The 27,509-nt window shown below is 35.0% G+C and overlaps 1 protein-coding gene and 1 pseudogene across 1 annotated transcript in view; both read right to left on the reverse strand.

Annotated features, from left to right (window-relative positions):
* The window catches only part of LOC108994769 (serine/threonine-protein phosphatase 4 regulatory subunit 3-like), a 35,292-nt gene extending 21,803 nt beyond the window's left edge, over positions 1-13,489 (reverse strand). The window contains exons 1-6 of the mRNA XM_018970099.2: positions 13,172-13,489; positions 2,746-2,826; positions 2,490-2,589; positions 2,302-2,386; positions 2,144-2,193; positions 750-829 (exon numbers count right to left, since the gene is read on the reverse strand). Of these exons, the coding sequence (XP_018825644.2) occupies positions 750-829; positions 2,144-2,193; positions 2,302-2,386; positions 2,490-2,589; positions 2,746-2,826; positions 13,172-13,216 (441 nt within the window). The 5' untranslated portion in view covers positions 13,217-13,489. The remainder of the gene's footprint in view (positions 1-749; positions 830-2,143; positions 2,194-2,301; positions 2,387-2,489; positions 2,590-2,745; positions 2,827-13,171) is intronic.
* Positions 13,490-17,659: 4,170 nt separating this feature from the next.
* Positions 17,660-17,865, reverse strand: LOC108994771 (annotated as a pseudogene).
* Between the last annotated feature and the right edge of the window lie 9,644 nt (positions 17,866-27,509).

A 27,509-nucleotide genomic window follows, 5' to 3' on the forward strand; every position in this document is an offset into this window, starting at 1 on the left:
CAGCCAAAGAGTAGAACATGCAGTTGAGAATTCAAATTCAAATTACCAAGTTTATGAGTTAAAGTCTGTTGCTCAATGATTTCTCATCAGAAAAAGATGAAAGGGAAAATATATATACATATATATAAAGGAATTCTTATTGCACAAGTGAAAAGATGTGAACTCTACTTATAAAAAAAAAAAAGAAAATATATGAACTCAGATCCTTGACGGCTAGCTGCCTATAATTTGGGGCATATATGACAAGAAACAATCTAGCTACACAGCCAAAGAGGCTGGGGAACTTTTTGCAGCAACTTTTTTTTTTTTTTTGGGCTACAAAAGCCATTTTGGCTGGAATATGAGTTTCCCAGCTATTACAGCAGTGGAATATCAATTCCAATATGCTATCAAGCTACCCGGTGACAAACTACAGAAAAGAATGGAAAGCATGTCACAGCCCACAGCAATGAATAATTTTCCTTATTGACCAACTTGCTTTATATTGTTAATCATTAAATTTTATACACTTGCATCCAACTAATTAAGATATCAGGAAGAAGTAATATGAAAAAAAAAATATTTTGGAGGGGAGAGAGAGAGAGAGAGAGAGACCGAGATCACAATTAGATGCCACCAATATCAAGATGGAGCCACAAGCAAGCTATTGAAAGTTACATCATGCTCAATGGCCAAAAATGAATTAAGCAAACAATATGAAACTTAAGACAGACTATAAAATCAGATAGAACTAGAGCATCCTTTTGTACCTTAAGTATTAAAGGAAGTGTGGATAGCTCAAGTGCAGGCAACTCCCTCAACTCGCTGTTCACACTGTGAAATGTCTCATCTGCATACACCACGAAAGAGAGCGTAAATAATCGCACATGCCAAATAGAACCCTAAATATGTAGTCTAGTATATAAATGTTAAAAAGTGACTGATGATATTTTCCCTAATATTTGGACTTGTTCTCGACCCCCCTGCACGCGCGCGTGGGTCTTTGGCATAAATCTTCAATTACCTAAGAGACTTGATTATTTCTTTGTAACACATCTGTGGACAAAATTACTATCCATGCATATGACAAATCAGATGATTACCACAAGCCATATATTTGCAAATTAAATTTGAACCACCAAGTTATCCAGTCCTATTTACTTCTTCCACAACCAACTTCACACTAGACCTCATGGATGGAGGAGCCTGGAGTTACAAACTTGATATAGTATCACGTGTAGCTTCTATCCTTTCTAGGGCTGCTGTCTATCCAGAAGAAAAAAATGAAAGTATTTTCACAGCTCCAAGATACGTTTTCATGTGAGAATTAGTTGTTGGCGTGTCCCTACATACATAACATACAAGGAACTACTAAAATATTGTTGACCATGTCAGATTATTGTTGGATGATGGACGTCTCTTTTTCACCTTCAGCTTAATTTTTTTAGCCCCCTCAACCAAACTTATTTTTCCTTACTAAACACTTCCCCCATAACCACTCACTATTTGAAATCAAAGGAAAACCTCACTAAAATGCAACACAGACCCCCACCTGCTTCATAAATCATAAGCATGCACCTCACACCCTCCTTCACCAGCTTCTAAGCTGACAGATTCAGCCAAAACTCTATTGCTTGGGTTCAGAACTTTCATCAATACACTCCGTTACAAATTCAAACTCAAACCAGACTTTTGACCCTAATGACTAATCTGAGGATGTCATATTTAGTTTCATAACTCCACTAAGAATACCCCATCCCACAAGTTTCTAAATGAGCCCCAAGTTTAAGCTCAATCGGCTGGCTGTTAAGTGCTATGTATTGTACCATCCATAAATTTTCCCACTAATTATTTCCACATTCCACAAGTTACACTTGCATAACAAGATAGACCACTTAACTATAAATCAAAAACATAAGATCACAGGGAAATTGGGGAAAGAAAGATCAGAGACTCTATAGCGCATGGAGAAGTCAACTTAAATTGCTTGCCATGGAATACCCCTAACGCACCTAACCACTCAATCAACTGGCAATAATCACCTTAACACACATGAAGGTCAAGAACTCAGGAATCAGGATGCAATTAATACATTCCAAATTGGTACAAGATTGAAAATATTGCAAATAATTTTTTTGATAAGTATAATATTGTAAATACTTACTGCTAAGAGCACTGAAATGCAGGCTTCTTTGCGCAGTACAGATATGGTCCCTAAAAAAAACAAGCATGATATTGAGTAGGCATTGAATGATGGCTGAAGCAGAAAGCTTTTGAAAAAAAAAAAAAAGGGAAATATGAAGAGTAAATATTAATCATTACCATATGTAAGAACAGCCCGTGGTCTCTTGAAAGCTAAGTGCTAATTCTGTAGAATATTCCGGATCTCTCCACGAGATAATCGTATCTGAAAAATATAAAAGTCAGATTACAACCTGACATTTAAACCAATTGGCTGCATTAGCTACAACTGGAAAAAAAAAAAAAAAGGAAAATAGAATTCATAATACCTTCTTGCTTTCTGTAGATATCATCTGAGCTAATACGATGCAAAAGTAATGTCTCATTGTCTTCTTCATCAATGACAAACAGACCCAGCTCTTCTGATCGCTGTGACAGAATATGTGCATTCAATCAAAATGCATGAGAGGTTTAATATCTTTAGATAACCAATAAGATTTTAAAAGTTTTCTTGAGACTAATTTTTTTACTCCAAAATCTCGTCAATGTCAGCCAAACATCAAAGAGATTAAAATGTAAACGTACCTCCAAATAGTCAACAGTGACATGCCCGGTTCCTTGGTCATCCCATTTACCATCACCATTCAAACGGTAGACCTTAACACGCTGAAACAAAAAAAAAATAATGAAAAGCCACTTCTATCAGTCATCAATGCTTCCAGTGTTAAGCAGTCACATTAATCACCTTTCCTTCCATAAGCATGCACTTTTGAGTGTTTTAACTGAAAAGTTATTAGAATGAGTTCATAGTGGTTAATGTGCACCTGTGTTGTGAATTATTGTCCTTTGTGCATCCTACTTCCACAGTTACCCCAAGTGATTGAATGCCTAACTTAATGTGCACCTGTGTAGTTAGTTATATAAAAACAAATTTTATAAGAGTTAGTTATATAAAATTTATACATAATTAGTAGATTACTTGATTTTCGTGTTGCATAATACTCTTATAAATTGAGTTAACAGGCTAATATATTACCAACTTGTTTTTTTTTCAATAGGTGCCAACTTGCTTTTTAAACCTTTTGTTATTATATTGTAAGGAGTTTTTGTTAATATGCATCATCTGGTTTGTTTTAGTTCAATCAGGTGCGCACTTATGCTTTGCGCCTCAGCTCTAGACAACATTTGCGTTCAAATGTGCCTAACGCTTTCACCAACACTGCGTTGAAGATTTGTAGATATTCCGGCACTGATGCATCCTTAGAACATGACATACTAAATAATTTTTTTTTTATAAGTAAGAAATTTATTAATAGAGCCCTAATACACAGGAAGTGTACATAGTGAGACACCTAATCACAAGCTAACCCTGAAAAAATTACATGACTTTTGTAAATAATTCCAAAAAGGCTACCTTTGAAAAACATTTTAAATAATTCCAAGAAGGCTACCTTAAGAGATTGATCCTTACATTACCGATCAAAAGAGATTGATCCTTACACCACACATCATGCCAAATCTAACCCTCAAGCCATCACCCACCGCATCTAGTCTAGAAAGAGAAATTCCCCCAACTCCTCTTGATATTTTTCTAGAGATTAACACCAAATGACCCATTAACCTCATTTGAATGCTACCCACCCACAAGATATCATACTTAAAAAGTCCACTACCCACCTCCAAAGTCTCTTGTAAGCATAATTCCATGATCACTTCCTAGGAGAGCTAAATCCAAAAATTATATTCTGAAGCCCCACAATGCCCTCAGAAATCGAAGAAAAAACCTTAAGACCAATTTATTAAATGAAAATTGGCCTCTTCACCCATCCCACTCCACAAAAATTCCCATTATGACATCTTTAGGCGATTGCCTACACCAACAAGGAGGGAGAAAAGAGGCACGAAATATGTAGGAAAGTTTGAAAATGAACTTCTGATTAGGGTGGTTTAATCATCTCAACAAATATAAGTGCTTCCAACCCGCCAAGGGACACATTCTTTTCAAGTATTCCATCCCAAAATGACAAACAAGCAAGGTAGTTTTCTTTTTTTGAGAGAGAGAGAGTGTCTATCTCGTGAGCCCTAAGTGTGTGGTGGCGCAGCCCAAACAACCAACGGCTCCTTTGGCCATGTTGTCAACACAAATAAAGTCGACAGTGGCCGGCGACTCTTCTGAGCGTACTCTGGCAAGATCTTCTCCATTGATGGAAGAGAGAAGGTTCTCATCTCTACGTGTCGCCAAAAAATCAATCCAGCTCCGTCGCCATCTCACACAAGAATTGCCAATCAGCCACTCTTAAGCCACCAAGTTGCAGTTGGGCTCCGTTTTTGCCGATAAACCACTCTAGGTTCAAAGTGACATCGCCCAACGTTGTATCATTCTTCTTCTTCAGCCGTGTACCTCTCGGTTTTTCACAACTATCTATTAGATCTGCCTTAGATCTACATCAAAGGCTTGTGCTCGTATATTTTGCATAAACATTCAAGAGGAATGGAGCTTGGGAAGCCTCTACATCTGAAATCGGCGGTTTGATTGAGATTAATAAGGGTCAGTTGATGCACTTTTAGGTGGAATTGAAGGCTTTTGAGATATCACCAGAAGCATGGAGGTCCTCAATAAAAATTGTGGAGAAGAGCAAAAGGGTTTGGAGGTCTGTAGCTATGGGTTGTAGTGGTATAGGGTGGCTGGTGGCTACAGTGGAAGCAGTGTTACAAGCGGAGAGAAATTTGGAATTCACAAAACACTTGTGCATGGTATAGAGCCTTTGTGGCTCAACGATGCACCAACGTGCATGGTAGATATCTAACTGTTACCGAATATGGTGGAGGAGGCTGACGGAGTGATGTAGTCATTCCAAAAGGGTATGAAGGTCTGAGTTGGGAGAAATTTGTTGTCAAATTATGCAAAGCCACTGCTCTGTTTTTCTCCATCCATGTTGATGGGTCAAGGAAGGAAAGCCAAAAGAGAACATCAACTTGGAGTTGAAACAAAAAGACCCAAGCACAACCACGGTGGCAAGGCGATGATATGCGACAGCTCTGAAGACGGGTCATGTTGCGGTGACTTAGCTTGACGCCAAGGGCAAGAAGGAGAATTGTGAAAGTGGTCTGCAAATCATGCAAGCTCAGAACCAGTAGGAGTCTAACTCCTTTGAAAAAGATGAGTACAGCAGTATGGCCAAAAAAGAAATACACAATACACTAAAGGAGATGGAAACCCAGTTTGTCGAGTGAAGGCAATGATCCCTTTTTTGTCTATGAAAATAGACTTGCTTTCAGCTAGAGGCAACAGTGATATAAGAAACGAGCCCAAGATAGGCCCGAATCCTTTAAAATTAAATAAAGGAAAACAGAAAATCGGTTTTGACTCAGTCCCTATAACCAGATCCAAGAAAGTGTGGCGGGCCAAAACAAAAACCAGGTCATTCGAAGTGGGTTCTATGCCGAGTATCGGCATAGAGACGACCGAAATGGAATGCCCTCCACCGCAGGAGGCATAGAAAAGGCCGATAGTCAGTGTTACACTCTTGGTTAGTGTTCTACCTGAAGAAACTATGGCACCCACACCGGAGTTGAAGGAAAATGGTGTAACGCTAAGGTCTGAGGGAGATGTAGGGTCCGTCGAAGTTGTATAGAAAGGAACATCGAGGGGTGGCACGCCTCCAGTCAATGTTCTTGCTGACGAAACAACGTCACCCATGCTGGAGGTGAAGGAACTTGACGTACTGTCGAGACTTGCCGCCAACCCACAACCTCCAATACCTCAAGATACCAATTTGTCAATATCTATTTAGACATCTTGTGACAACAACAATGGAGCTGTTGAGGAGGTATGGGATTTAAATGCAGGAGATGGTGGGGGGAAAATATGGGTTTGTCGTTGGTGCCTTGCGAGGAGGAATGTTTAGGGGCTGGTGTACAGTTGGGAGCTATGTCTGGGGAAGATGTCCCCCCCCCCCCCCCCCCCCCCCCCCCCCCCCCCCGGGGTATTTCTTCTTCTAATAAACAATATAGCCGGTTCATCATCGAATTGGATTTTGCAAAAGATTAACAAGATACAGTCGTGTGTGGGGATTACATGTGGAGGACTAATTCACAGCACTACTCACTACAATAGAGGCGGGTCACTCGCTTGAAATAAAATCAAGATTTAAGAAGAGCAGGGAGTTAAAGCCCCTCACTTGGGTGATCAACTACGATGCAAAGGAAGGTAGTACAAGTCAAGGGAGGACTAGAGGGAGGGCTGGAGTATGAAGCATTCCTCCGTCCTCTCGTAGGATCATTCGGGTGGAGTATTAGTCTTGTGGGAAACAAGGGGTTGGGGTAGTTACAGTGATTTGCTTTGCTTTGGGGAGGCGCATTTTGTCCCAATCGGGCTTGATGTATATTGGATAGATTTCTAATTTCTCCCTCTTGGGCGATGTTCATTAGGGGCTCTCTATTATGGGCTAGGTGTTTTCTCTTGTATACACCCAGTGTATTTGGTTACACCTATTGATATGAATACATTTTTATTTATTATAAAAAAAAAAGTATTCCATCCTAAATAGAATCAAGGTTGAAGGAAGCTCCTAGAGGAAGATCGAGACATGTACAGGCAAGGAGGAAAAAATACACACAAAATGTGCACCATATATCAACATCCTCAATAGTACCCATATGGATCAGTTTAGACTTTTTTGAATCACTACCTATTATAGAAAATAATAATAATAATTTGTCACATTAATTCTAAAACCTAAGATGGCTTTGAAACATAAGCAATGAAGGTGAGCTGAGTCAACATCACAAATAACATAGTATCATCCTCAAACAAAAGGTGAAAAATGGTAAGTCCTCCAAGCCTGGACCTCAAAAAAAACCTAACAAGAAGCGCAAACTCATTGTAGCAAAAATCATTTTACATTAGAGCCTCCATGAGTATTGAAAAAGGTAGTACGGATCAAGGATCTCCTTGTGGCCTCTTGGGTCATGGGAGTCCAGAGCTAGTAAAAATCCTAAAGGAGCATCATTCACCCATACCAAGAAGCACACTAAAGAATACAATTAGCAATTCACTTGCTCCAAGTCCCCTCAAATCCACATTTTCAGATTCACAATAGGAAATTCCAGTTGGCATACAATCACATGAACTAGGAGTTCCAGTTGTACAAGTTGAGGAGGTACAGTTTTGGGGAGAAGTGGTGCGCTAGCTCGCTCAATGCATTCACATAGTGCATTTTTTCATTATTGGTGAATGGTGTCCCCACGGGCTTTTCTTATAGCTCTCATGGATTGCAACAAAGGGATCCTTTGTCTCCTTTGATGTTTTTTATTGTCATGGGGACCCTTATTACCTGTAAAATAAAAGTTAGTGTCATGGAAACTCTTAGTAAGATGATCTCAATCTTGGTGGATAGGAGTCTCCTAGCAAACTCCTTAGAGGGGACCCAAAGTGAGAAAGGACTTATTGTCTCACACTTGTTTGCATATGACGCTAATTTGTTTTTTTTATCTATAGGTAAAAGAAAATTTTACACTAATTTATGGTGAGACACACCCTAAACACTAGCATTCTTTTGCTGCATGTTCCTTTCTTTTGAAACGATATTAAGCTTGAAAATCAATTTACCTAAGCCTAAGATAGTACCGATTGGTAGGGTGGACAACGTAGGAAACTTGGTTCATAACTTGTGATGTAGTGTCTTCATTACCTTTGACATACCTAGGCCTTTCATTGTGAGTTCATTTTAAATCCAAACCGATTTGGGAGGGTACTTTTGGAAAAGTTGGAGCAATGATTGGCTCAATGAAAGAGGTCGAATTTGTCTAAGGGAGGCCCAATAATCTTGATCAGGAGCACTCCATCAAACTTGTCAACTCATTTTGTGTCCATTCCACTCCCTATTAGTGTCGCTAATCAAATTGAAAAGTTGGTAGCTTCTAATGGGGAGGTAAGGGAGATGAGCTGAAATTTAACATAGTATAGTGGATTGACGTGTGTTCCCTGATATCGAAAGGTGGTCTAGATATTAGAAGAATGAATACTTTTTATAGGGCCCTATTGGGAAAATGGCTTTGGTGCTATGCCAATAAAAGAGATAGCCTCTTAAGAACGGTGATAGACATGAATTATGACAGTACGTGGAGTGTATGGAGATCTAATGATGTGATTTAGAAATATGGGGTGATAATGGAAGAACATCTTATGGGTATTGGATGGCGTTTTCTCGATATATCATATTTGAGGTAAGTGATGGGGCCCAAGATAACGTTATGGTATGATGTAAAATGAGGAGATCAACCCCTCAACACAGTATTCTTGGATTTATTCAACCTTTCTAGGGCCATGAAGCATCAGTGGCAGACAATCTCCACCTCAATGGGAAGTGAAGTTTAGATGCACAACATAAAATTAGAAGTCGGATTATTTAATCCTTTTATGTCGGTTGCATGTTTTCAAACTGAGACATGGTGGAGCAAACAAGTTTTGTTGGAGCATATCCATGGGAGGGGTGTTCAAGATTAAGTCAAATTACTCACATACAACAACATTTCCTCTCCATGAAAGACCAATTGGAGTAATTCACCCCTCAAGAGTGGCTTTATTTGTTTGGAAAGTTGCATTAGTTAAGATTTCTCCATAGATAATTTGAGTAAGAGACACGTACTAATGGTAGAATGGTGTTGTATGTGCAAGCATAATGGGAAATCGGTGGACCATCTCTTACTTCACTAGGGAGCTAGCTCCTTGTGGCAAGTGGTGCTTCGACTATTAGGGCTACTCTGGTGGTGCTTAGACTAATGATGGATCAATTAGGAACAGGAAAAGGCAGTTTGCAAGTTATCATAACAAGACCCTATTGAAAATGATAATAATTTTCTTGCTATGGTGCATATGGAGGGAAAGCAATGACAAAAACTTTGAAGATAACGTAAGTGTAAAGAAAGAACTCGAGCTTTTTTCTATTCCCTATACCATGGATGGCAACCCACTTATGTCTTTCTAGAGTTAGTTTCCAAGAATTTCTTAATTTTCTCTCCTTATATGAATGTACTACGGGCGACAACATTACATGCTTTGCATCTTTTGTAGATTTTACTAATTCATGCTACCCAACCATTACTTAAGATAGGAGGTCCTTTGTATACCCCCAAGGTACTTGAATTACACCCCTAGTGCTTTTAAGGAAAATGTGTTAAGGAATCTCAAAATCAATATTCAAATTGAAACCCCAAGACTAGGAAAGAAAATTTCATCATATGTACTGAAGTTTAAAACCCTTTTTTTTATAAGTAAAAATTTATTAATATCAATAGGCGTAACCAATTACACTGGGTGTACACAAGAGAGAACACCTAGCCCATAATAGAGTACCCCGAATGACTAGTAAGTCCATCCAATATACACCAAGCCCAATTGGGACAAAACGCTCCTCCCCACAGCAAAGCAACTGTAACTACCCCAACCCCTTGTTTAAAACCTAAGACTATAAAGAGCTCACACAACCATATGCTTCTTCTGAATAAAGGTAGTTCCAATAAGAAATGCGGGCCCTCGCTACAAATGGCACCCCACAAACTTCTCTATTCTAGTGAAGATCTTTTGATGGTGTTAATGACTTACAACCATGAAGCTAAATCCCTACGATTTCCACTGCGAGTTGTCCCTAGATTCATGGGAGCTGATTTAAGGGCACCTCTACGTTTTTAGGCTGTCTTTGGCTTGAAAGTAAACTATGCAAAGTCAGAGCTGGTTTTGAGTGGCAATGTCCACAATATAAGGAGCCTAGCTAGTGTATTGGGATGCAAGGTATCTTCTCTACCTATGAAGTACCTTAATTTGCCCCTAGAAGCACATTTCAAATCCAAAAATTATATGGGATGAAGTGATTCAGAAGCTTAAAAGTGTAGGTTGGCAGAGTGGAAGAGAATGTACCTATCGAAAGGTGGTTTGATCACTCTTATCAAGAGCACTCTCTCCAATTTGCTCACTTATTTCCTTTCTCTTTTTCCTTCACCGGCAAGTGTGGCGAAGCATATTGAGAAAGTTTACAATGATTTTCTACAGAGTGGACTAGGCAAGGAATTCAAATTCCACCCAATCAATTGGCAGAAGGTATGCTCTCCAATATTTGGTGGCAGGTTGGGGGTTCGTTATTTGAAGATGTTCGACCGAGCACTTCATCGGAAATGGTTGTGGTGTTACCATCAAAAGAGGGATGCAATGTGGAGAGTAATGATTGATTCCAGCATGTGGAGCATGGGGGTGGTGGTGCTCTAATATGGTAAATGGGGCGTATGGCCTCAGGTTGTGGAAGAGTATCAGAGGGGATGGAGGTCATCTATCGACATATCAAATTCATGGTGGGTGATGGCTCTAGGACTAGATTTTGACAATATATATGGTGTGGAGATTTTTTTTATCACTATATATGGTGTAGAGATAGGACCCTTTCCAGCAGTGTATAGGTTACCACAAGAGCAGGAAGCCTCGGTGGCTGAATTGTTTGGAGTTTTGAGAGCCTCTATGCAGTGGAAGGCCAATTTTCGCAAGACAGCCCAAAATTGGGAAATTTGTATGTTCTATGACTTTTTTTTAATTAATAATATTCTATGGAAGTTAAGGATGGAGGAAGCGATAAGATGTTTTGGATCCCATCTCGAAAAGGGAAACTCTATGTCTACTCTTTCTATGAGGTTAACACTACTAGTTAGCACCATAATCCTTTTCCTTCGAGTATTTGGAGAAGTAAGGCACTTATTAAGGCCAGTTTCTTCGTCTCGACAACTTCTTTAGGGAAGATTCTAACCATGGCTAACTTAAGAAAAAGATGCATCATAGTAATTGACTAGTATTGTCTGTTTAGAAGAAGTGGAGAGACATTGGATCATTTGCTTCTTCATTGTGAGGTGGCTAGGGCCCTATGGGATGATATATTTAGTAGAATGTAGCATGGGTTATGTCTGGTAGGGTGGTTGATCTCCTTGCCAGCTATAAAGGTCTATACAGCCTCCTACAAATTGTTGCACTATAGAAATTGACCCCCATATGTCTACTATGGTGCATTTGGAAGGAAATGAACGATTGAAACTTTGAAGATAAGAAACGCTCGGATGAACTTAGACATTTCTTCTTTGATACACTAATGTCATGGGCACCTGCTATAGATTTCAACAAACTCAGGCTCCATGATTTTCTTGTATCTATTTCTGCGAGGTCTTTTCTCTTGTATATATCCTATGTACTTGGGCTACGCCTATTTACATTTTTTTTAATAAGTCTTCTTTTACGTATAAAAAAAATGTCGTCCCCAGGTGGGTAGGGCATAAACAACCATCTAACCTCAAGATGTCGATTATCCAATAGGGAACCATTAAAAGCAGTAATATAAAAGGGAATGTTAGGATAGAACAAAAATTGTAAATCTTGGTCATGCATAAACAAGCACACATGTTAACCTCTTTATCTTTTGATGAGTAAGATTCTAAGAATATCCTAAACAGGGAAGAACCATAAATGTCAAGGTTATTTTACTAGGGTATACCTAGCATTATAAAACTGACACATACATGACTAAAAGTGCATATAAGGTAGAACTAGAGAAAGAAGATAAATTAAAATAATTAACATAGTTCAGTTTTAAAAAGTATAGATATTGCATCTTAACTAAAAGTCTTCACTAACAATGACAAAATCAATAGATAGGGTTGGGATGATATAGATATATGCCACTGCTTTAATGCGGTGTTGAAAAAATCATGTCTACTTAAATGTGGCCATTTCATAAAACTGTCAAAGTCAACGAATAAAGCAGCTAGTCATGTAGCATGATGAGCTGGGCATTGCAAAAATTGACAGAGTAAAGAAAATAAATTAAAGGCAATATAAAAAAAAAAAGGCTGTAAATCCCTTGCCTAGATAGGATCAATAAATTTTGCACGAACAAAATCACAACAGCAATCTTGTAAATCCCTTACTTGCCTAGATAGCGACAAACACTATAGAAAAGCTAAAAAAACTCCCAAATCAAATCAGATTTGTTTCAAAATCCTCATTTATAACAAATTAACCAGAAATGGCTTTAGAAATTTTAATTAAGCTTAAACAGCAGGTATCAAATGAATTAGAAATTTCTATAAAGAATAACCACCATATACTTCCCAACTTTGAGCTCAAATAGTCCAACACAAGGCTACCAGACTAGAGAATTCACTCATTTACCACTTTACATATACAAAAACGCATTGGGTTTTTGTTTTTCTTTCAGTTTCATTGAGAGCATCTTGTGGATCAAACTTGCCACCAGACTGTACTTATGAAAAAAAAACGCCCTCCAACCAAGTAATGAAAAAAAATACATTTAATCTCAAGACGATGACTACCAATCCTTTTCAACTACAAAACGAGTTGATGTCTGATCCCAAGCCCAGCAACCAACTGTTGTAACTTTGTCAGACACTTCAATAAGAAATTACTTTGAAACATTCCCCCCGCCCCCAGGCCATGCATTTTGGCATTTTCAGACAGACTGCACTGCAGCTTTATTTTTTTTTTATAAGAGATAAATTTCATTGATACAAATGAAATAGGCATAGCCAGTGTATACAAGGAGTATATAAAAGAACACCTAAATACATAGAAGCTAATGGACTAGACAGACTGCACCGCAACTTTATAGAAGCTAATGGACTACAAATGGTTAATACGCCTTAACGGACCAGCACAAAAACCTCTCGAGACACAAATAATAATACTTGGCACAATGACCGGAACTAATAGCATAAAAACTAATCCAATCCAATCCAATTATATATATTTGCACTCAATCTATGACTTCCTCTGACCTCATCACCATAAAATTAAACAATAATCATACCAAAATTTATAATTTACAGACTACGAAAGACCAAAATATGCAATCAAAATTTTAAAAAAAAAAAAAACAACTGGAATGAGAAATTACATCTGTGCTGAGTTCAATTCTAGGGCAAAGTAATGAGCTTTCGATTACACTAAAGCAAGACTCACCTGCATCGAATTGGCATTGACCTGTGACTTCTCCGGCGCGCCCATACCAGCTCCTATATCAGCGATTCAAATTTGAAGATAAAATTAGAGGGATTGAATCGTCCGAATCGAAACCGGGACGGAAAGGCTTCAAAAAGGACAAATTAGGGCTTTTGAGGAGAGAAGAGACGGAAAGCGTAGGAAGGAGATTAAAGTTTATTCTAACTTTTGGAGGGGGGATCAATGAAAAACCCTAACCGCCATTAAAGTAGCAGTGTGAACCTCTCTCTCTGTCTCTCTGTCTCTCTCTCTCCTTTTTATTCTTTTCTGTTCCAAGTGCCTGTGCCCAGGACCTTCGATAATAGAGAAGTAGAGAAAACAATTGCACGCATGTTAGTGACCGTGTAATATCGGTAATGCCCTAGCTTTTCGTGGAGAATTACAGTAGGAGATGTGCCATTGACCTCGGTTTTTCGCGATCCAATCACGAGGAAGTAAGTGCGCGGGGTCCGAAGGTGGTCCCCCTCAACCCGATTGTGCCCGAAAGACGCACGCGGATTCCACTCATTGGCCCTTGAACAATATCAACACGTGTATATCTTTTAGACACCGGCCCGTGACGGGACCAAGAAAAACCGTCCAATCAGGGCCACAGGCATCCTACTAACACGGCGTAGCACCAAAAGTAGTACAACCGATCTCGTGACGTTAGCAAGTAGAATAACAACGGGTTGTCGTCAGGATACCGAGGTGAAACGTGGCAACCTGTCATTGGTGATATGGCTGCAGATAGCATGGAATATTTAAGAAAAAATTTGCTTGTCATTTTACACCACGCCAAAAATAAATGTTTATATGTTACAGAATTTTTAAATTTAAATAATTTTTAACTTTTCAAATTTTTTTTATCTAGAAAGCCCTCCAAATCAAACGCGGTGTTATTATAGAATTTACACCCTCTAATAGAAGGGTAACACATGTTCAGCTCAGAGTAGCTCATTCTTTTTGATTGTTAGTTATTTTTATAGTTTTTTTATTTTTTTATTCATATTTTTTTAATATTTTTAAAAATAAAAATATATATTTTAATACATTTAAAATCACCTCTTCACTCGTTAAGTAAAAAATAAAAAAATAAAAATAACTTTCCGAGCAATCAAGTAAAGCGACACAACTTGAGAGGCAACTAAAGGTGAGGACAAAACGGAGGAGCAGAAGGGGCAAGGGGCTAATTGAAAGAGTGAACTCGAAGGCATAGAGAGGGAGGAACGAGCTCACAAGAAGGCAAAAGAGCAATTGTAACGTATAAGCATACTCACAGTAAGTACAATGGATTGATGATGTGTCACCCTCTCATTGAGGGTGTAAAACGCCCAAAAGCGCCTAGTAAGATAAATTTTTTTATTTAATCATTAACTAAATTATTATTCAAAAATAAAAATTAATATAACTTTTATAAATTTCAAAATAAAAAATACAATTTTTACAAACTTCAGAACAAAAATTATATTAAAAAATTATATTCAAACAATTTGTTAACTTCATAATATTTTTATTTAACTTTTTTATTCTCTTTTTATAAAACTTAGTAAAACATATTCACTCAATAATTTAACAACTATTCCAAAAATTCTTAAGATACTTGAAAGTGTCCAAATATGGAGTTTTGTTATGTATAAACAAGTTTATATACCAATCTGCGTATTAATGTTATCGCATTCATATTCTAAATTTAAATTAATACTATTTTTAATAAAATATAATTTTTGATTAAATATATTGAACAAATATGCATATTAATGTGTATAATCGTTCACAATTAAATTTTTCCTTATGTCTTTAGTTCCTTTCAATATAGAAGTTCATTTTCCAATGCAATCTTTGTGTAGTCGTGACTTGGATGTGATGGAAGTGACGAATGTAGGGTGTAGATTCATAGTAGTTGGTGGTCAGGTCTAGTATATGTTAAAAAGTTGTGATTAAAATTAAAAAATTGAATAAAATATTGTTAGAATATATTTTTTAATATTATATTTATTTTATGATTTGAAAAAGTTAAATTGTTTATTTTATTTTGTGTGGAGATTTAAGAAAATTGTAATGATGAGACGAGATGTTTTCTGAAAACAAACGAGGCCTTAATTTTTATTTGAATATAAGTTGAGCTCAAACTTTTCATTTTATTCGATTTTATGATTATGAACAGCTCGTATAATATTTGAGCAAGTTCATGTTTATTCGTGAGTTATTTCATTTAAATAAAATAGATTATTTGTAATGTATTTTTGACAAGCAAGTTTGGACTTTCTAGTTCCACTAACATTTTTACAAAATTTGGATTTGCTCTAATCTCCTTGAATATTTGAAATATTATCATTTTAAATATAGAGATAATACTATTAAAAATAGTAACTACAAAATTATTTGAATTTATATGAACTTATGAGTCGAACCAAGTTTTGTACCGAGTTATATTGTTTAATAATCAATCATAATTTCGTGTTCACGAACATCTCATTTAATAATAGAATTAGACCGAACTCAAATTTCACCAAATCGATCTCGAATAGTATTTTATTTATTTAGAGACCTTAACACATAGATGCTGTTGATAGTAATTTAATAAAGTGGTTAGAAAATATTGTTTTTTCGAATTAATATTGTTATCTTTATTTTTATTTAAATAATCGATTTACTAATTCATTTGAAACTTAATAATATTATTTATTATTGAGAAATGTTTTGTCTATACATAAATTTTACTTTAGAAAATCTATATACTGGCATAGTTTAATGTGATCCATAAATTTTTAAACTCTTTTATTATAAAATAGATCTAATATATTACAATAAATCATATCAGTGTTTAAATTTTATTGTATAAGATTTGCGTGTAGTCCTAACACTTTATCTTTCATTAATTCATATACCAATCGTTCAATACCACGTTAAAGAATATGAATAATAATTCTTTAAATATAACACATCAATCAATATGATTAAAAATAAATAGTAATGATATAAAAATCTGGCAAACAAATTTGCATACGGTGATTTACAAAATGTTGACAATTTTATGAACAAATGAGGATATGGGTGGTCTGAAATAATATGACACCTTATGTTTTTGTATATGATTGTTACGAAGAATATGTTGTTACCAAAATAGTCAAAGACGCTTAGTTTTGATTGAAAAATACTTTCAACTTATTTCATCTCATCTCATCTAATTATTATAACTTTATCAAATTTACACATAAAATATAATAAATAATTTAATTTTCTTAAATTTTAAAGTAATAATAATATTAAAAAATAATATTATAATTAATTTTAATATTAACTCATCTTATCTCAACTCACTATACAAACAAATCTAAACCATATGACATATCTAGGAGTTAAGAAATTATATTCTTATAATAAGCATGATAAGATATATAAATAATACTTGGGATGAAGTTTTTTTGGTACTTTCAGCAACGGTTTTCATTGACTTGTAAAAGGAATCCTTTGAAGATTCTCTGCCACTTTAAATATAGAAATCAATTTAAGTACAAGAGAATAAGGTACACTGGACAAATCAGATCGATGCACAGGTTACAGACTTACTCCGACCTGCTGCCAAGAACAAATGTGTATTGTACAGCAATTAAATAAGATATGAAAAAATATGTTTATAATTTTGTTTATTAACATAATATGGTGAATATATAAACGATTTTATATCATCTTATTTTATTTTATTATTATAATTTTTTAAAATTTTTACATAAAATATAATAAATAATTAAATTTTTTTAAATTTTAAAATAATAATAATATTAAAAAATAATATTTTATTCAACTTTTAAATTTCATTTAAAATTATCTTATATCACCTTACTATATAATCTAAATATGTTATTATGATAAAAGTTATGACATCAATTAATATTAAAATATTTGTTATTTTTATAAATATTGCAATAAATAATATGTTTACATGTCAACTCAGAATTCTTGTGATAACCAATCTCATTTAGAGACAAATTCGGATATATTCTATCAAAAAAATTTATTCATAAATTGATGTGGATAATACATCTATTAAAGGGCTTATATAGCAGCATAATTTGATCTAAAAAATAAAAAATAAAATTTAAATCTTATAAATTAAATTTAAGTTATATGAATAGTATGTGTCGATATTTTTTAATAAATATTAATCAATAACCTTATACCTACAAGCCGCATAAGTCGTTTAATTTACATCTCGTGCGCCTGCCTACAGCTAATAAAAAAATAAAAAACTCTCCAATCTTCTGTCGTGCCCTCTTCGCCTTCAACCAAAGGACCCTAAGCAAACCTAGAGCTCCATCGACAAACTCAACTCCACCATGTTGACCCCCCCTCCCCCTGAGGCGAACCCATCCACTAGAAATCCTTTATCTCCACCCTCCCCTCTTTCGCAACCACCTCGCATTGGCATTGAGCCCTCCCCCCACCATCTCGCACCTCACCCACCTCTTAATTATGAGCAGCGGCAGAGACCTTCTCGATGAACTTCTTGTCCTGACGTTCCATAGCCACATCCCCCATGTCATTGTCGATGTGCTTCGGCTTGCCATAAACGGCTTTGTGAATGTAATACTAAGCATTACCCATAGAATAGAACAGAGCATTCCGACTATGATTCCCAGAGGTAACGCTGCTTCCAACCATACCCACACCATCTCAAATCTCTCTTTCTCCCTTGACTCAACAATTTTTTCCGCTCTCTCTCTCTCAAGTTCTGTATTTTTTATTAAAGAGTCAATTTTCTCTTACTCGACGGACTGGTGTTCTTTGTGTTTTGAATGGGCTCTCATCTACTGAACGGCCACTAGTCATGAAGGCCAATGGTAATTTTTTTTTTTCTAAGCAAATGGTGATGTTATTTCTTATGAATTGAATTTATAAATCAGGAATACAGAATTTTTTGATGCTCTGGTTTTGTGATCTGGATTGGATTTGTGATATTTAATGCATGTTTGGGTCTGTGATATTTTATTCTTTCCTTTCTTTTTTCACGCCCAAAACCATCTGTGTCGGACTGGTGGCGGTGAAACTCTGGTTTCTAAGCAGAATTGCTAAGAAAGTAGAAAATCTCCTCTCAGCCTGGGTTTATTCCTCTTTTGATTTCAATGTTTTACCATGTGCGTGAGTATATTGTAAGTTAGGTATAATTTGTGACGTGGCAGCAGATGTGTGGAAGGCTGTTATACTGAGAAAAGCAACCCATCCGCTTAGAAGCAGGACTCTAACCTTTATCTCTTTAAATTGGTTGAATTTAATGTTTCAGTTGCTCAATTGTTTTTTAATTGCTCATTATCGGCCATTTGAACTTTAATTTTATCAATTAATTTCTTACTGGCTCTTAGTTAATGGTCCATAAGTTTCTACCGTTGATTTTTTCTTTTTAATTTGATAGTGGTTGTTTGTTCATTGTGCCGTTTCCTGAAAATAAAAGAGTCAACTTTCATGCATGTGTTCTTTTATTCATTGCACAATAGTTACCAGATGTATTTTGATTTGTTTAAATATTGATGGAGGTTGGCGTCCGTTAAGGGTCGACCTTTTCATTCCAATGTGGTGTTGTTTTTCTCTATACAACGTTAGGGAAAAAATTAGTTAAAGTGTACATAGATATTTTTTGAGAGTATTTCTAGATAAAAGAAATGTGTTGTCTGAGTAGAGTTTTGAATTCAACTACTTTTACAGAGTTGATTCGGGCTATATGATGATAAGTTAGGCTGTTGTATTCTAGAGGAGCTAAGTCAAGAAAAGTTTTGCTGCATCGGTTAATTTAAAAGAGCGATATTTTCATGTCTTAGTCTAAACTGACTTTGTTTTAATTTTAATTTAATTGTAATTTTTATTATATTATTATATATTTCATAAATAGAATATTCTACACACTGGCTTAAAAATAAAATAAGTTGATATCTCTCACATTTGAATAGAATCCCGCTGCAAAATAAAAAATAAAAAATTGAATTGCTCAAATTTTTTACTTTCTAATAAATAAGTTGTTATAAATCAAAACATAATGATTGCATGTTATTCAACACTCAATTAGACTTATAAATTTATCAATCATATCATCAATTGGTATCTTCTTCTTTTTTTTTTCTTTCATCTAGCATTCGATCGACGTCTTTAAATGATAAATTTAAAATTTATTTAATAAAAAAATTAACATTTCATGGAAAGGTAGATTAGATTAGCATTTCAATTAAGAGAATTAATTACCATGATATTAACTCTATTCTATTTGGTTTCTTGTCAAAATTAAAAAAATTTAGTTGCCTGAAAAATCTTATTCACACGGGTCAAATGGGTTTTCACTACTTATGCAATATGATACTCAATATCTACATTACATTTGAGTTTTGAGTCTTTTCATCAACAGGTTTCATGAAATTGTTTTAAGTCACATAGTAATCTTGCAACTCCATACGTGTGTTCATGTAATGTCTCGAATCTTGTCACTTTAATTCTAAAAGGGAGAAATTCAAGCCCTTTATAAAATGACTCTAATGATTCGCCCTTTCAACTGTAACAGTGACTAATAATATAATCATTTGGCTCAAAATTTGATTAAGTTTTTATTACCTAAAATTTTAGGCGATAGTATATTATTATGGGTGTTTTTATTTAGCTCCATGAGTTTGTCCTACTTAAATTTTCCGCTAATGCAAATTACCTCCATCTTGTCATGCATCCGAAATCGCAATTTCTAAGGTTATGTTTGGATGTTGAACTAAATTGAATTGAGTTGAGTTGAGTTGAAATGATAAAATATTGTTAGAATATTATTTTTTAATATTATTATTATTTTAAAATTTGAAAAAGTTGAATTGTTTATTATATTTTGTGTTGAAATTTAAAAAAATTATAAAGATGAGTTGAGATGAGTTTATGTACCAACTCATCTCAACCCCCTTCCCTAGAGTTAGAGATGTCATGTGCTTACGTACATATAGTCAGACAAGATATTTCATTATTTAATAAAACATTTTTTATCATATAAAATAGTTGATAAACTAAATCATGTCTTAACCAATCATAACCAAAATTCTCAAACTGACTAAAATGGAAATCATACAATAAAGTCACTAAGTTCATAGTCTGCTCATTCTAAACTTGGTTTGCTTGCTCGCACTGATTATCATCCTGACCAGGGTAGTTTAAAAAAATGAAATAAAATTAAAATGAGTCAAAAACTCAATAAAAAATCCATCACAATGTAAACATAATAAACATAAGGATTTTTATAAAGAGTTTTCATATTGAGAGTTTAAAATCATGACTGATCATACTGATACTTATGCTATGCATGACTTGTCTTGATTTATTTGAATTAACTTACTGATCTAATTTATCTTACTGATCTGACTTATTTGGCTAGCTAACACACTTAACTATGTGTGTAAGGTTGTGCACTAACTTTTCCTACTACAACAAAGACAGCCGACTGTGTAGTACTCTGGCATACTACGGTGGACCACGCTCGAGTCCATGACTTGCACGCCCACCCTTATCTGAACTACATTAGTACTATGCATCTGAATGACCATCTTATTTACTGATTAACTGATATTATCTTATATTGCACTTGAACTTAAGATAGCTTACATGTCTTATGCGACGTGAGATGCATGATATACATACTGATATAAATTACTATAAATTTCTGAATCTGAACATTAGCGAATAAAATCACAATAAAAATAGATCTATATAAATATATAAATATATACTATAGAAAGGAGGAAGAGAATACGTGAATGGGCTTAAAATAGGCGTCTGGATGTTGGGTAATCGGCTTGGGATTTTTCTATGGCCTTGAGTCTTGCTCTTTATGCATATAAGCATGGACTTCCAATTTAATGGGTTGAGTAGCCTTAGTAACCTTAGTGATCCGATATACTAAATTTGAAACTGAGCCTAGCTCATACAATAATATTTTTGAGCTGGTTAAATAATTATTGAATTTCACAAAATTATTAATCGTCAAAAATAAATTTTAGGTTGGTAATTATCTAATAATTTGCAATTGGACTTTTCAACATAACCCATCAACAAAATTTAGATCCAATAAAATTATCCTTATAATATTGGACCCGTTCGTTACAAATGGTGAAAGAAATGAATCAAAATAAGGAAAAAAAAAAATCCCTCCACTCAACACAAAAAGATTGCAGCCATGGACATAATAAGACTGGCTCTGATACCAATAGTTAGAAAATATAATATTTTTGAATGAGTAATAACACCTATAGAAAATGCAATTCGATTTGCTAAAAAATTCTAAACTGAAATAAAAGATAAAAATCAATTGCAGAACTCTTAGGAAGTCTCAACTATATTTCATATTTTTATCAACATGTGAAACATTTATTTAGACCGTTGTTTAGACGAGTAGAGAAAGATCTGCCAACATAGACATAAGAAATTATAATTATATATAAGATAATATTATTATAATTTATAACATAAAACTTTAATTTTAAACATGAAAATTTATTTGATCATATGTTTTAAACATAATATATATATATTAATAACATTTTCTGGCTTAATAAATTCTCAACATATTCCTTTTAATAAATACATAATATATTAGTAATACTAATATACATTAGTATATTAATTATATTTCGTTTTAATTAATTAGTATATTAATGTATATTAGTATATTAATTACATTTTATGCCTTAATACTAATACTATTAAAACCATAAAACGAGACCGAACCGGTAAAATCGGAGGTATCGGTTTCGGAATATAACCGGTGCGTAATCAGTTTTTCAGAAATGCAAAACCGATACATACTGATTCAGTCCTAAATTTTGTTCAAAATCGGACTGGTTATACCCCTGCTCACTTGTATTGCATTAGAGATGCTAATTGGAAGCTAATGCTTGCACATGCAGCCAATTAGGAGTGTAACCGGTCCAGTTTGGTCCATTTTTTGACAAATTTTAGAACCGAACTGGTATGCACCGGTTTTACACTTTCAATAACCAATACCGTACTGGTTACACTCCTAAACCGGTACTTTCAATTTTACTGGTTCCAGTCCAGTTCGGTTCGATTTTTCAATTTTTAATATATGTTAAATCTCTAATCTCTTATATTTATATATATATATATATTAATATATATAAATATTAGTAATACACTAATACTATTAGTATATAGTATATAGTAATACTATTGGTATAGTACTATTAATATATGTTAGCGATAATATAGTAATTAATATACTAATATTTATTAGTATTACTAAAATATTTATAAAAAAGAATATGTTGAGAATTTATTAAGCCATAAAATGTAATTAATATATATTTTATATTTAAAACATATGATCAAATAAATGTTCATGTTTAAGATTAAAATTTTATGTTATAAATTATAATATAACATTATTTTATATATAATTATAATTTATATAATTATATATAATATAAAAAAAATTAATTAAAAATATATAAATATGCGAATTGGTCCAATATGGTCCAGTTCTAGAAAATATAAAATTGAGACCCGACCAGTTATGACCGATTTTTATAATGGAGGAACGGGTCCGGGACCGAACCGGCCCAAAACCAGACCGAACCAACATGTCCGGGCCTGTTCGGTCTGGTTTTCAGATTCTCTAATTTATTTTTACAGCCCTACAACCAGTGCACAAGGAATTTTATGTCCAAAAAGTCTATTTGCACCCGGGGTTGGGGAACCCCCGCGTACCCGAGCGTCCACGTGTACAATAGTGAAACGGTGCATTTGATTTTTGATTTCTGAAATTCGATGGAACCCCACAGAACACCCCCAACGACCATGAAGATGAAATAGAGCATGAAACACAGCAAGCTTCCCAAGCAAGCCGCCCCACCGACAACTACGAAGACGAAACACGAAGGGAGGTACAAGTGCTTCTCATCTTGTTCTACTCAAACAAGTTGCCCCACCGACGACCAAGAAGATGAAACACGAAGGGAGGTACAGGTTCTTTTCAACTTCTTCTTCGCATTTTTAAATCGATTCAAAATCTTCCATTGGTAGTGTTTATTCAACCCATGATTTCGAAATTTCCAAAATCATCGAATCGAAATTGTGCTTGATTTTGAAATCTTGTACACCTAGAAACATTGTCAGGTGAACACAGCTCTGGTTCATTGTTATTTTCCACATAGTTTTTAGCTATTGTATATAGTAACTCAGGATCTCGTTGCAATTAGCTTAAAGAAGCACATTTATTCCTCTAACTCTAGCTTTGAAATACCATGATTCCAAACAACATTGAATGAAAGAACTTATTCCATATATAATGCACAACGAGAAAAATACAGACAAATTTGAATCCCATTAAAAAAATTTGAATACCCAAATTTTTATGGTATACTTATCAAATTCTTCTTTGCCATGAAAAATGATCATTATTGTCAGTGCAAGTCACTACTCTCAGCCTTGGTGTACCCTTTATTCATCATAAAAACTAAAATACCCTAATTTATATTACAATGCGCATGAACTCTCCTTCTCTCTATCTCTTCTTTTCCTTTCCTATGCATAAGTGGTGGCCAAAAGCTTGGATTCCTTCCTTTTTACTTACAAAAAGGAATATCATGTCATTACAAGAAGCCAAAGATATAGAAAAATAGAAACAAAAACTGCATAAAACAGAGGAACAAAGAATGCTCATGCCCACGACGACACTCTCTCTTTCAAAAATTGACCACCGGCGCAGATGGAGGTTTGACGGCACGATGGGGCTTATTTCTTCGACGGCACCCAACGCTGGGTAGATGTAAAATATGAGGAATGGTCCTCAACGATCTTCTGCGATGGGGGTTCGATGGCATGACAACGCATATTCTTCTGGGATGGGTTATTGTCACACAATCGATTTTGGCACTAGCTGAGTGGGTTTGATTTCTGCTTCTGAAATCGATTTTGGTTTGGTTTTTTTTTTTTTTATAATAATATCGTCTGACGTGACTCACGTCAGCCGATTCCCCAAAAGGTACCCAACGGCGGGTACTTGTATCAGAATTGTTTTAGGTCACTAGTTTACTATCTGATTAATTGTCTACTACTTTGGGTCTAAAACATTTTCTTTCACCCATCCTGAAACCGTTATGGTTGGATTAACAGAGATGAAGTTGAATATTCTAAGCACATTCAGTTATATGAAAACATTCCTAAATATAATGCATGCACACATATATGATATGTTGCACTTTACCTAGTTTATTTTCGTCGTAAAAATAAGAGCTCTTATCAATGCGCCCTTTCGATATCTGAGATTTTGCCTAAATATCTACAATTTGCTGCCTCAAGCAAGGGAGAAAGTTGAAAAAGAGGGATTTGAAATAAGCATCACAAGACAAGTTTAAAGGCTAATGCAAAGGCCTCGTAGAAAATGAAGGGGAGGGACTTGCTAAGGTTATACATCTGTGCTATTGCCCTATTGATTGGGGAGACGAATACAGGTAAGTTTTCTGTGCCACAACTACAACGTTTATGCACGCACCTGACTACTGCTTTTACTGTGACCTTGGTGATGAGTCTTCTGCTCCTTTAGTAAGCAACTCTAATCATTCTTCACTCATCCTATAGCTGAGAGTGAAACAATTTCATGGATGATGTTTAGCACTTTTTGTTCGTACCATGAAGGGCATCAGATCTGCGGATCATGTAACATCCAACCGTGTCCAAAGTGTACGATGAACAGTTTAAATCAGCAGAAGTGAGTCGCACCTATACTCGGCGCTCTAAACATCATGCTGAGCATACTGCACAAGTATTTTTCTTTTCCATCCCGAGAGATAAGACCGTAGGATATCAGTCGCTTGATGAATCCCATCCACACCGCATATATGACAAGATTTGATTGACAAAATTTAAATTTTAACTCAAATTATGTCATGTTAATGGCATGGAAGGTGTGTGTCTTCAACACGACTTGTAAAAGGCTTTTCTCACTTGGTAATTGGTATATATGTAGTGGCTGAAAAGCTTTACTGAAATAAAATGCACGTCATATAACTTTAATGAGTGGAAAGCACAAGAAGTGTGATCTAAACATATGCACTCAGCACAATTCAGTTGAAAATGACTAGCAGCCATAAAAATCCCTAGTATTCAATATATTGTTACATTACTTGTATCCATATGCTTCGATTTGGGAACTTATTTTCTTTCCATATTTGAATAACATTATAAGAGGCCTTCCGATAGTGAGGGTTTTTGGCTGATTTCCAAACAATTTCGCATTGTCTTTCCGAGTTTTCATGCAAAAACCCTCGAGGCCCGTTTAAAAAGCTTTGGTGGGGGCGTTTAGACCAACTTTCTTCTTCCTATACTAAAATGCTTTTCGGGAAAAGTACAATAGCAGCTTCAAACACATCAAATCAGACTGTCAAGATGACAAAAAAGTATGCTATTATTTTAGTTATGTATTTTTAAGTATTTTGTGAATAATAATAATAAAATATTAAATAATAGATAAATAATAGTGATGTATTCTCAAAATATCTAAATATCCAAATTAGGCCTAAATAATGCACCTGGAAACTGGAAAGTGTTTATTTTAGTAGTTTATAGTGCGCATTATAAAACATGCGTGTCAACTCCCGAATATAAATTGTATATTCTCCAAGAATAATGCTACATACAATTGTGAAATGCACAAATACTATATAGTTATTTTGAAAAATAATAAAGTCTACTATTAAAAAATTATTATTTTTTCTTGTTAATCATGTATTTATTTATTTATTTTTTAAAGTGATTACATAGTACTTTCGCACTCATGACAGCAACTATCATTTCTCATTTCCCAAACTATTATTATATTGATCAACAATTAAACACTAAATCATGCATGAGCAGACTTGCTAAAACATAAATTCATATTTAATCCGATAACTTTTTTTCCCAACGATCAGATTTTCTTTTCCAAATGGGAAGCCATACGGACTATGTGAGAAGTCGACTTATCAAAAAGACAAAAATGGGAGCAAGTCCAGATTAGCCTTCAAAATAATAATAAAGCTAAATTAGCCTTCTCAAGTTGAGTCAACCTGATTAATAATCAAGAATCTCTAAAGTTCTTAGAATAATCTACCAATCCTGACAATCAAATTCAATTGTCGAGACTTTTAGAGATTTCCAATTATCATACCACCTATTTTCAGATGCTGTAACCACTACAAAACTATCCCAAACCAGGTAAACCACCATATCACTACTGGAGAGTGGAGACATTTTCAAGGTGAAATCTGAGTTGCTTCAGCCATGCAGTTGAGATAATAAGATATGGTGAGTCGGGACTAGAAGAACTCTTGTATACAGATGCAAGGAAATGAGGACAAGTTCAAATTAGAGTTGGAGTAACATACATGGCAAGAAAAAATGATTGTTGCCAGACAGGAATTACAGAGTGCAGGGGTGTCATTTAACAAAAGTGGATGGGTAGTGATCGAAGGATCTGGATTGGGAATTCAGGGGATTTGAGAGCAGGCAGGACCCACATCACATGTACCAGCATGCCAGAGAAGGGGGCCGAGGCCAAAAGGACCCTATCTCAATTCCATGCCTTATTTTTTCGCCCAATTTACTGCCCAAATTGCAGATCCCTATCCATGTTCACATATGGACCCGCATCAAACCTGGTAGTAAATTATGCAGAAGAAACCAAGTACATGGTGATTGCATTTGGGAGGATATTAAAAGATCCACTTAGCATCCGGTAAAAAATTATAGCACTAGGAAGGATCTCAAAAGGCTGTACAAGTCTCAAATTCTTGTTCCTCTTGCCTCTAGAACTAATAGCAGATTCAAGGCCAACCGAAACACAAAGAACTTCTATTTAAGCAGTTCAATCAGCCCACAGTCCGGAGAACAGCTATTGTGCCTAGAATCCAAAGTTTCCCGTCCTATTTTTGTTTTTAATTTTTTCCATCACCTAAAGATCTAAAACTTAGGCTTTCATGATAAAGGAAAGTGAAATCTACCTAGCAAAGAGAAAGTGGAACACCCTCTAATCCTCCTGAGTAGCTAGCAATTAACTACTACCAACGGCAACAAGAAATCTATTTCGTCACATATCATCAACCAACACTCTGATCCAGCCTCCATTACCAGAAACAAGCTTAACCACAGTCAATTAAAAAATGCAGGAACCAAAATCGAGACCAACCACAAACCAATCAAAGATACCCGCCGAATTACGTAGAACACTCATCATTGAGAAAATCCACTGTCCAAAATGAAACTATTTTAACATGACCTTGACCTCTCAGACAAAAATCCCACAATGTTG

This window comes from Juglans regia, chromosome 12, assembly GCF_001411555.2.
Source record: "Juglans regia cultivar Chandler chromosome 12, Walnut 2.0, whole genome shotgun sequence".
Classification (NCBI taxonomy): domain Eukaryota; kingdom Viridiplantae; phylum Streptophyta; class Magnoliopsida; order Fagales; family Juglandaceae; genus Juglans; species Juglans regia.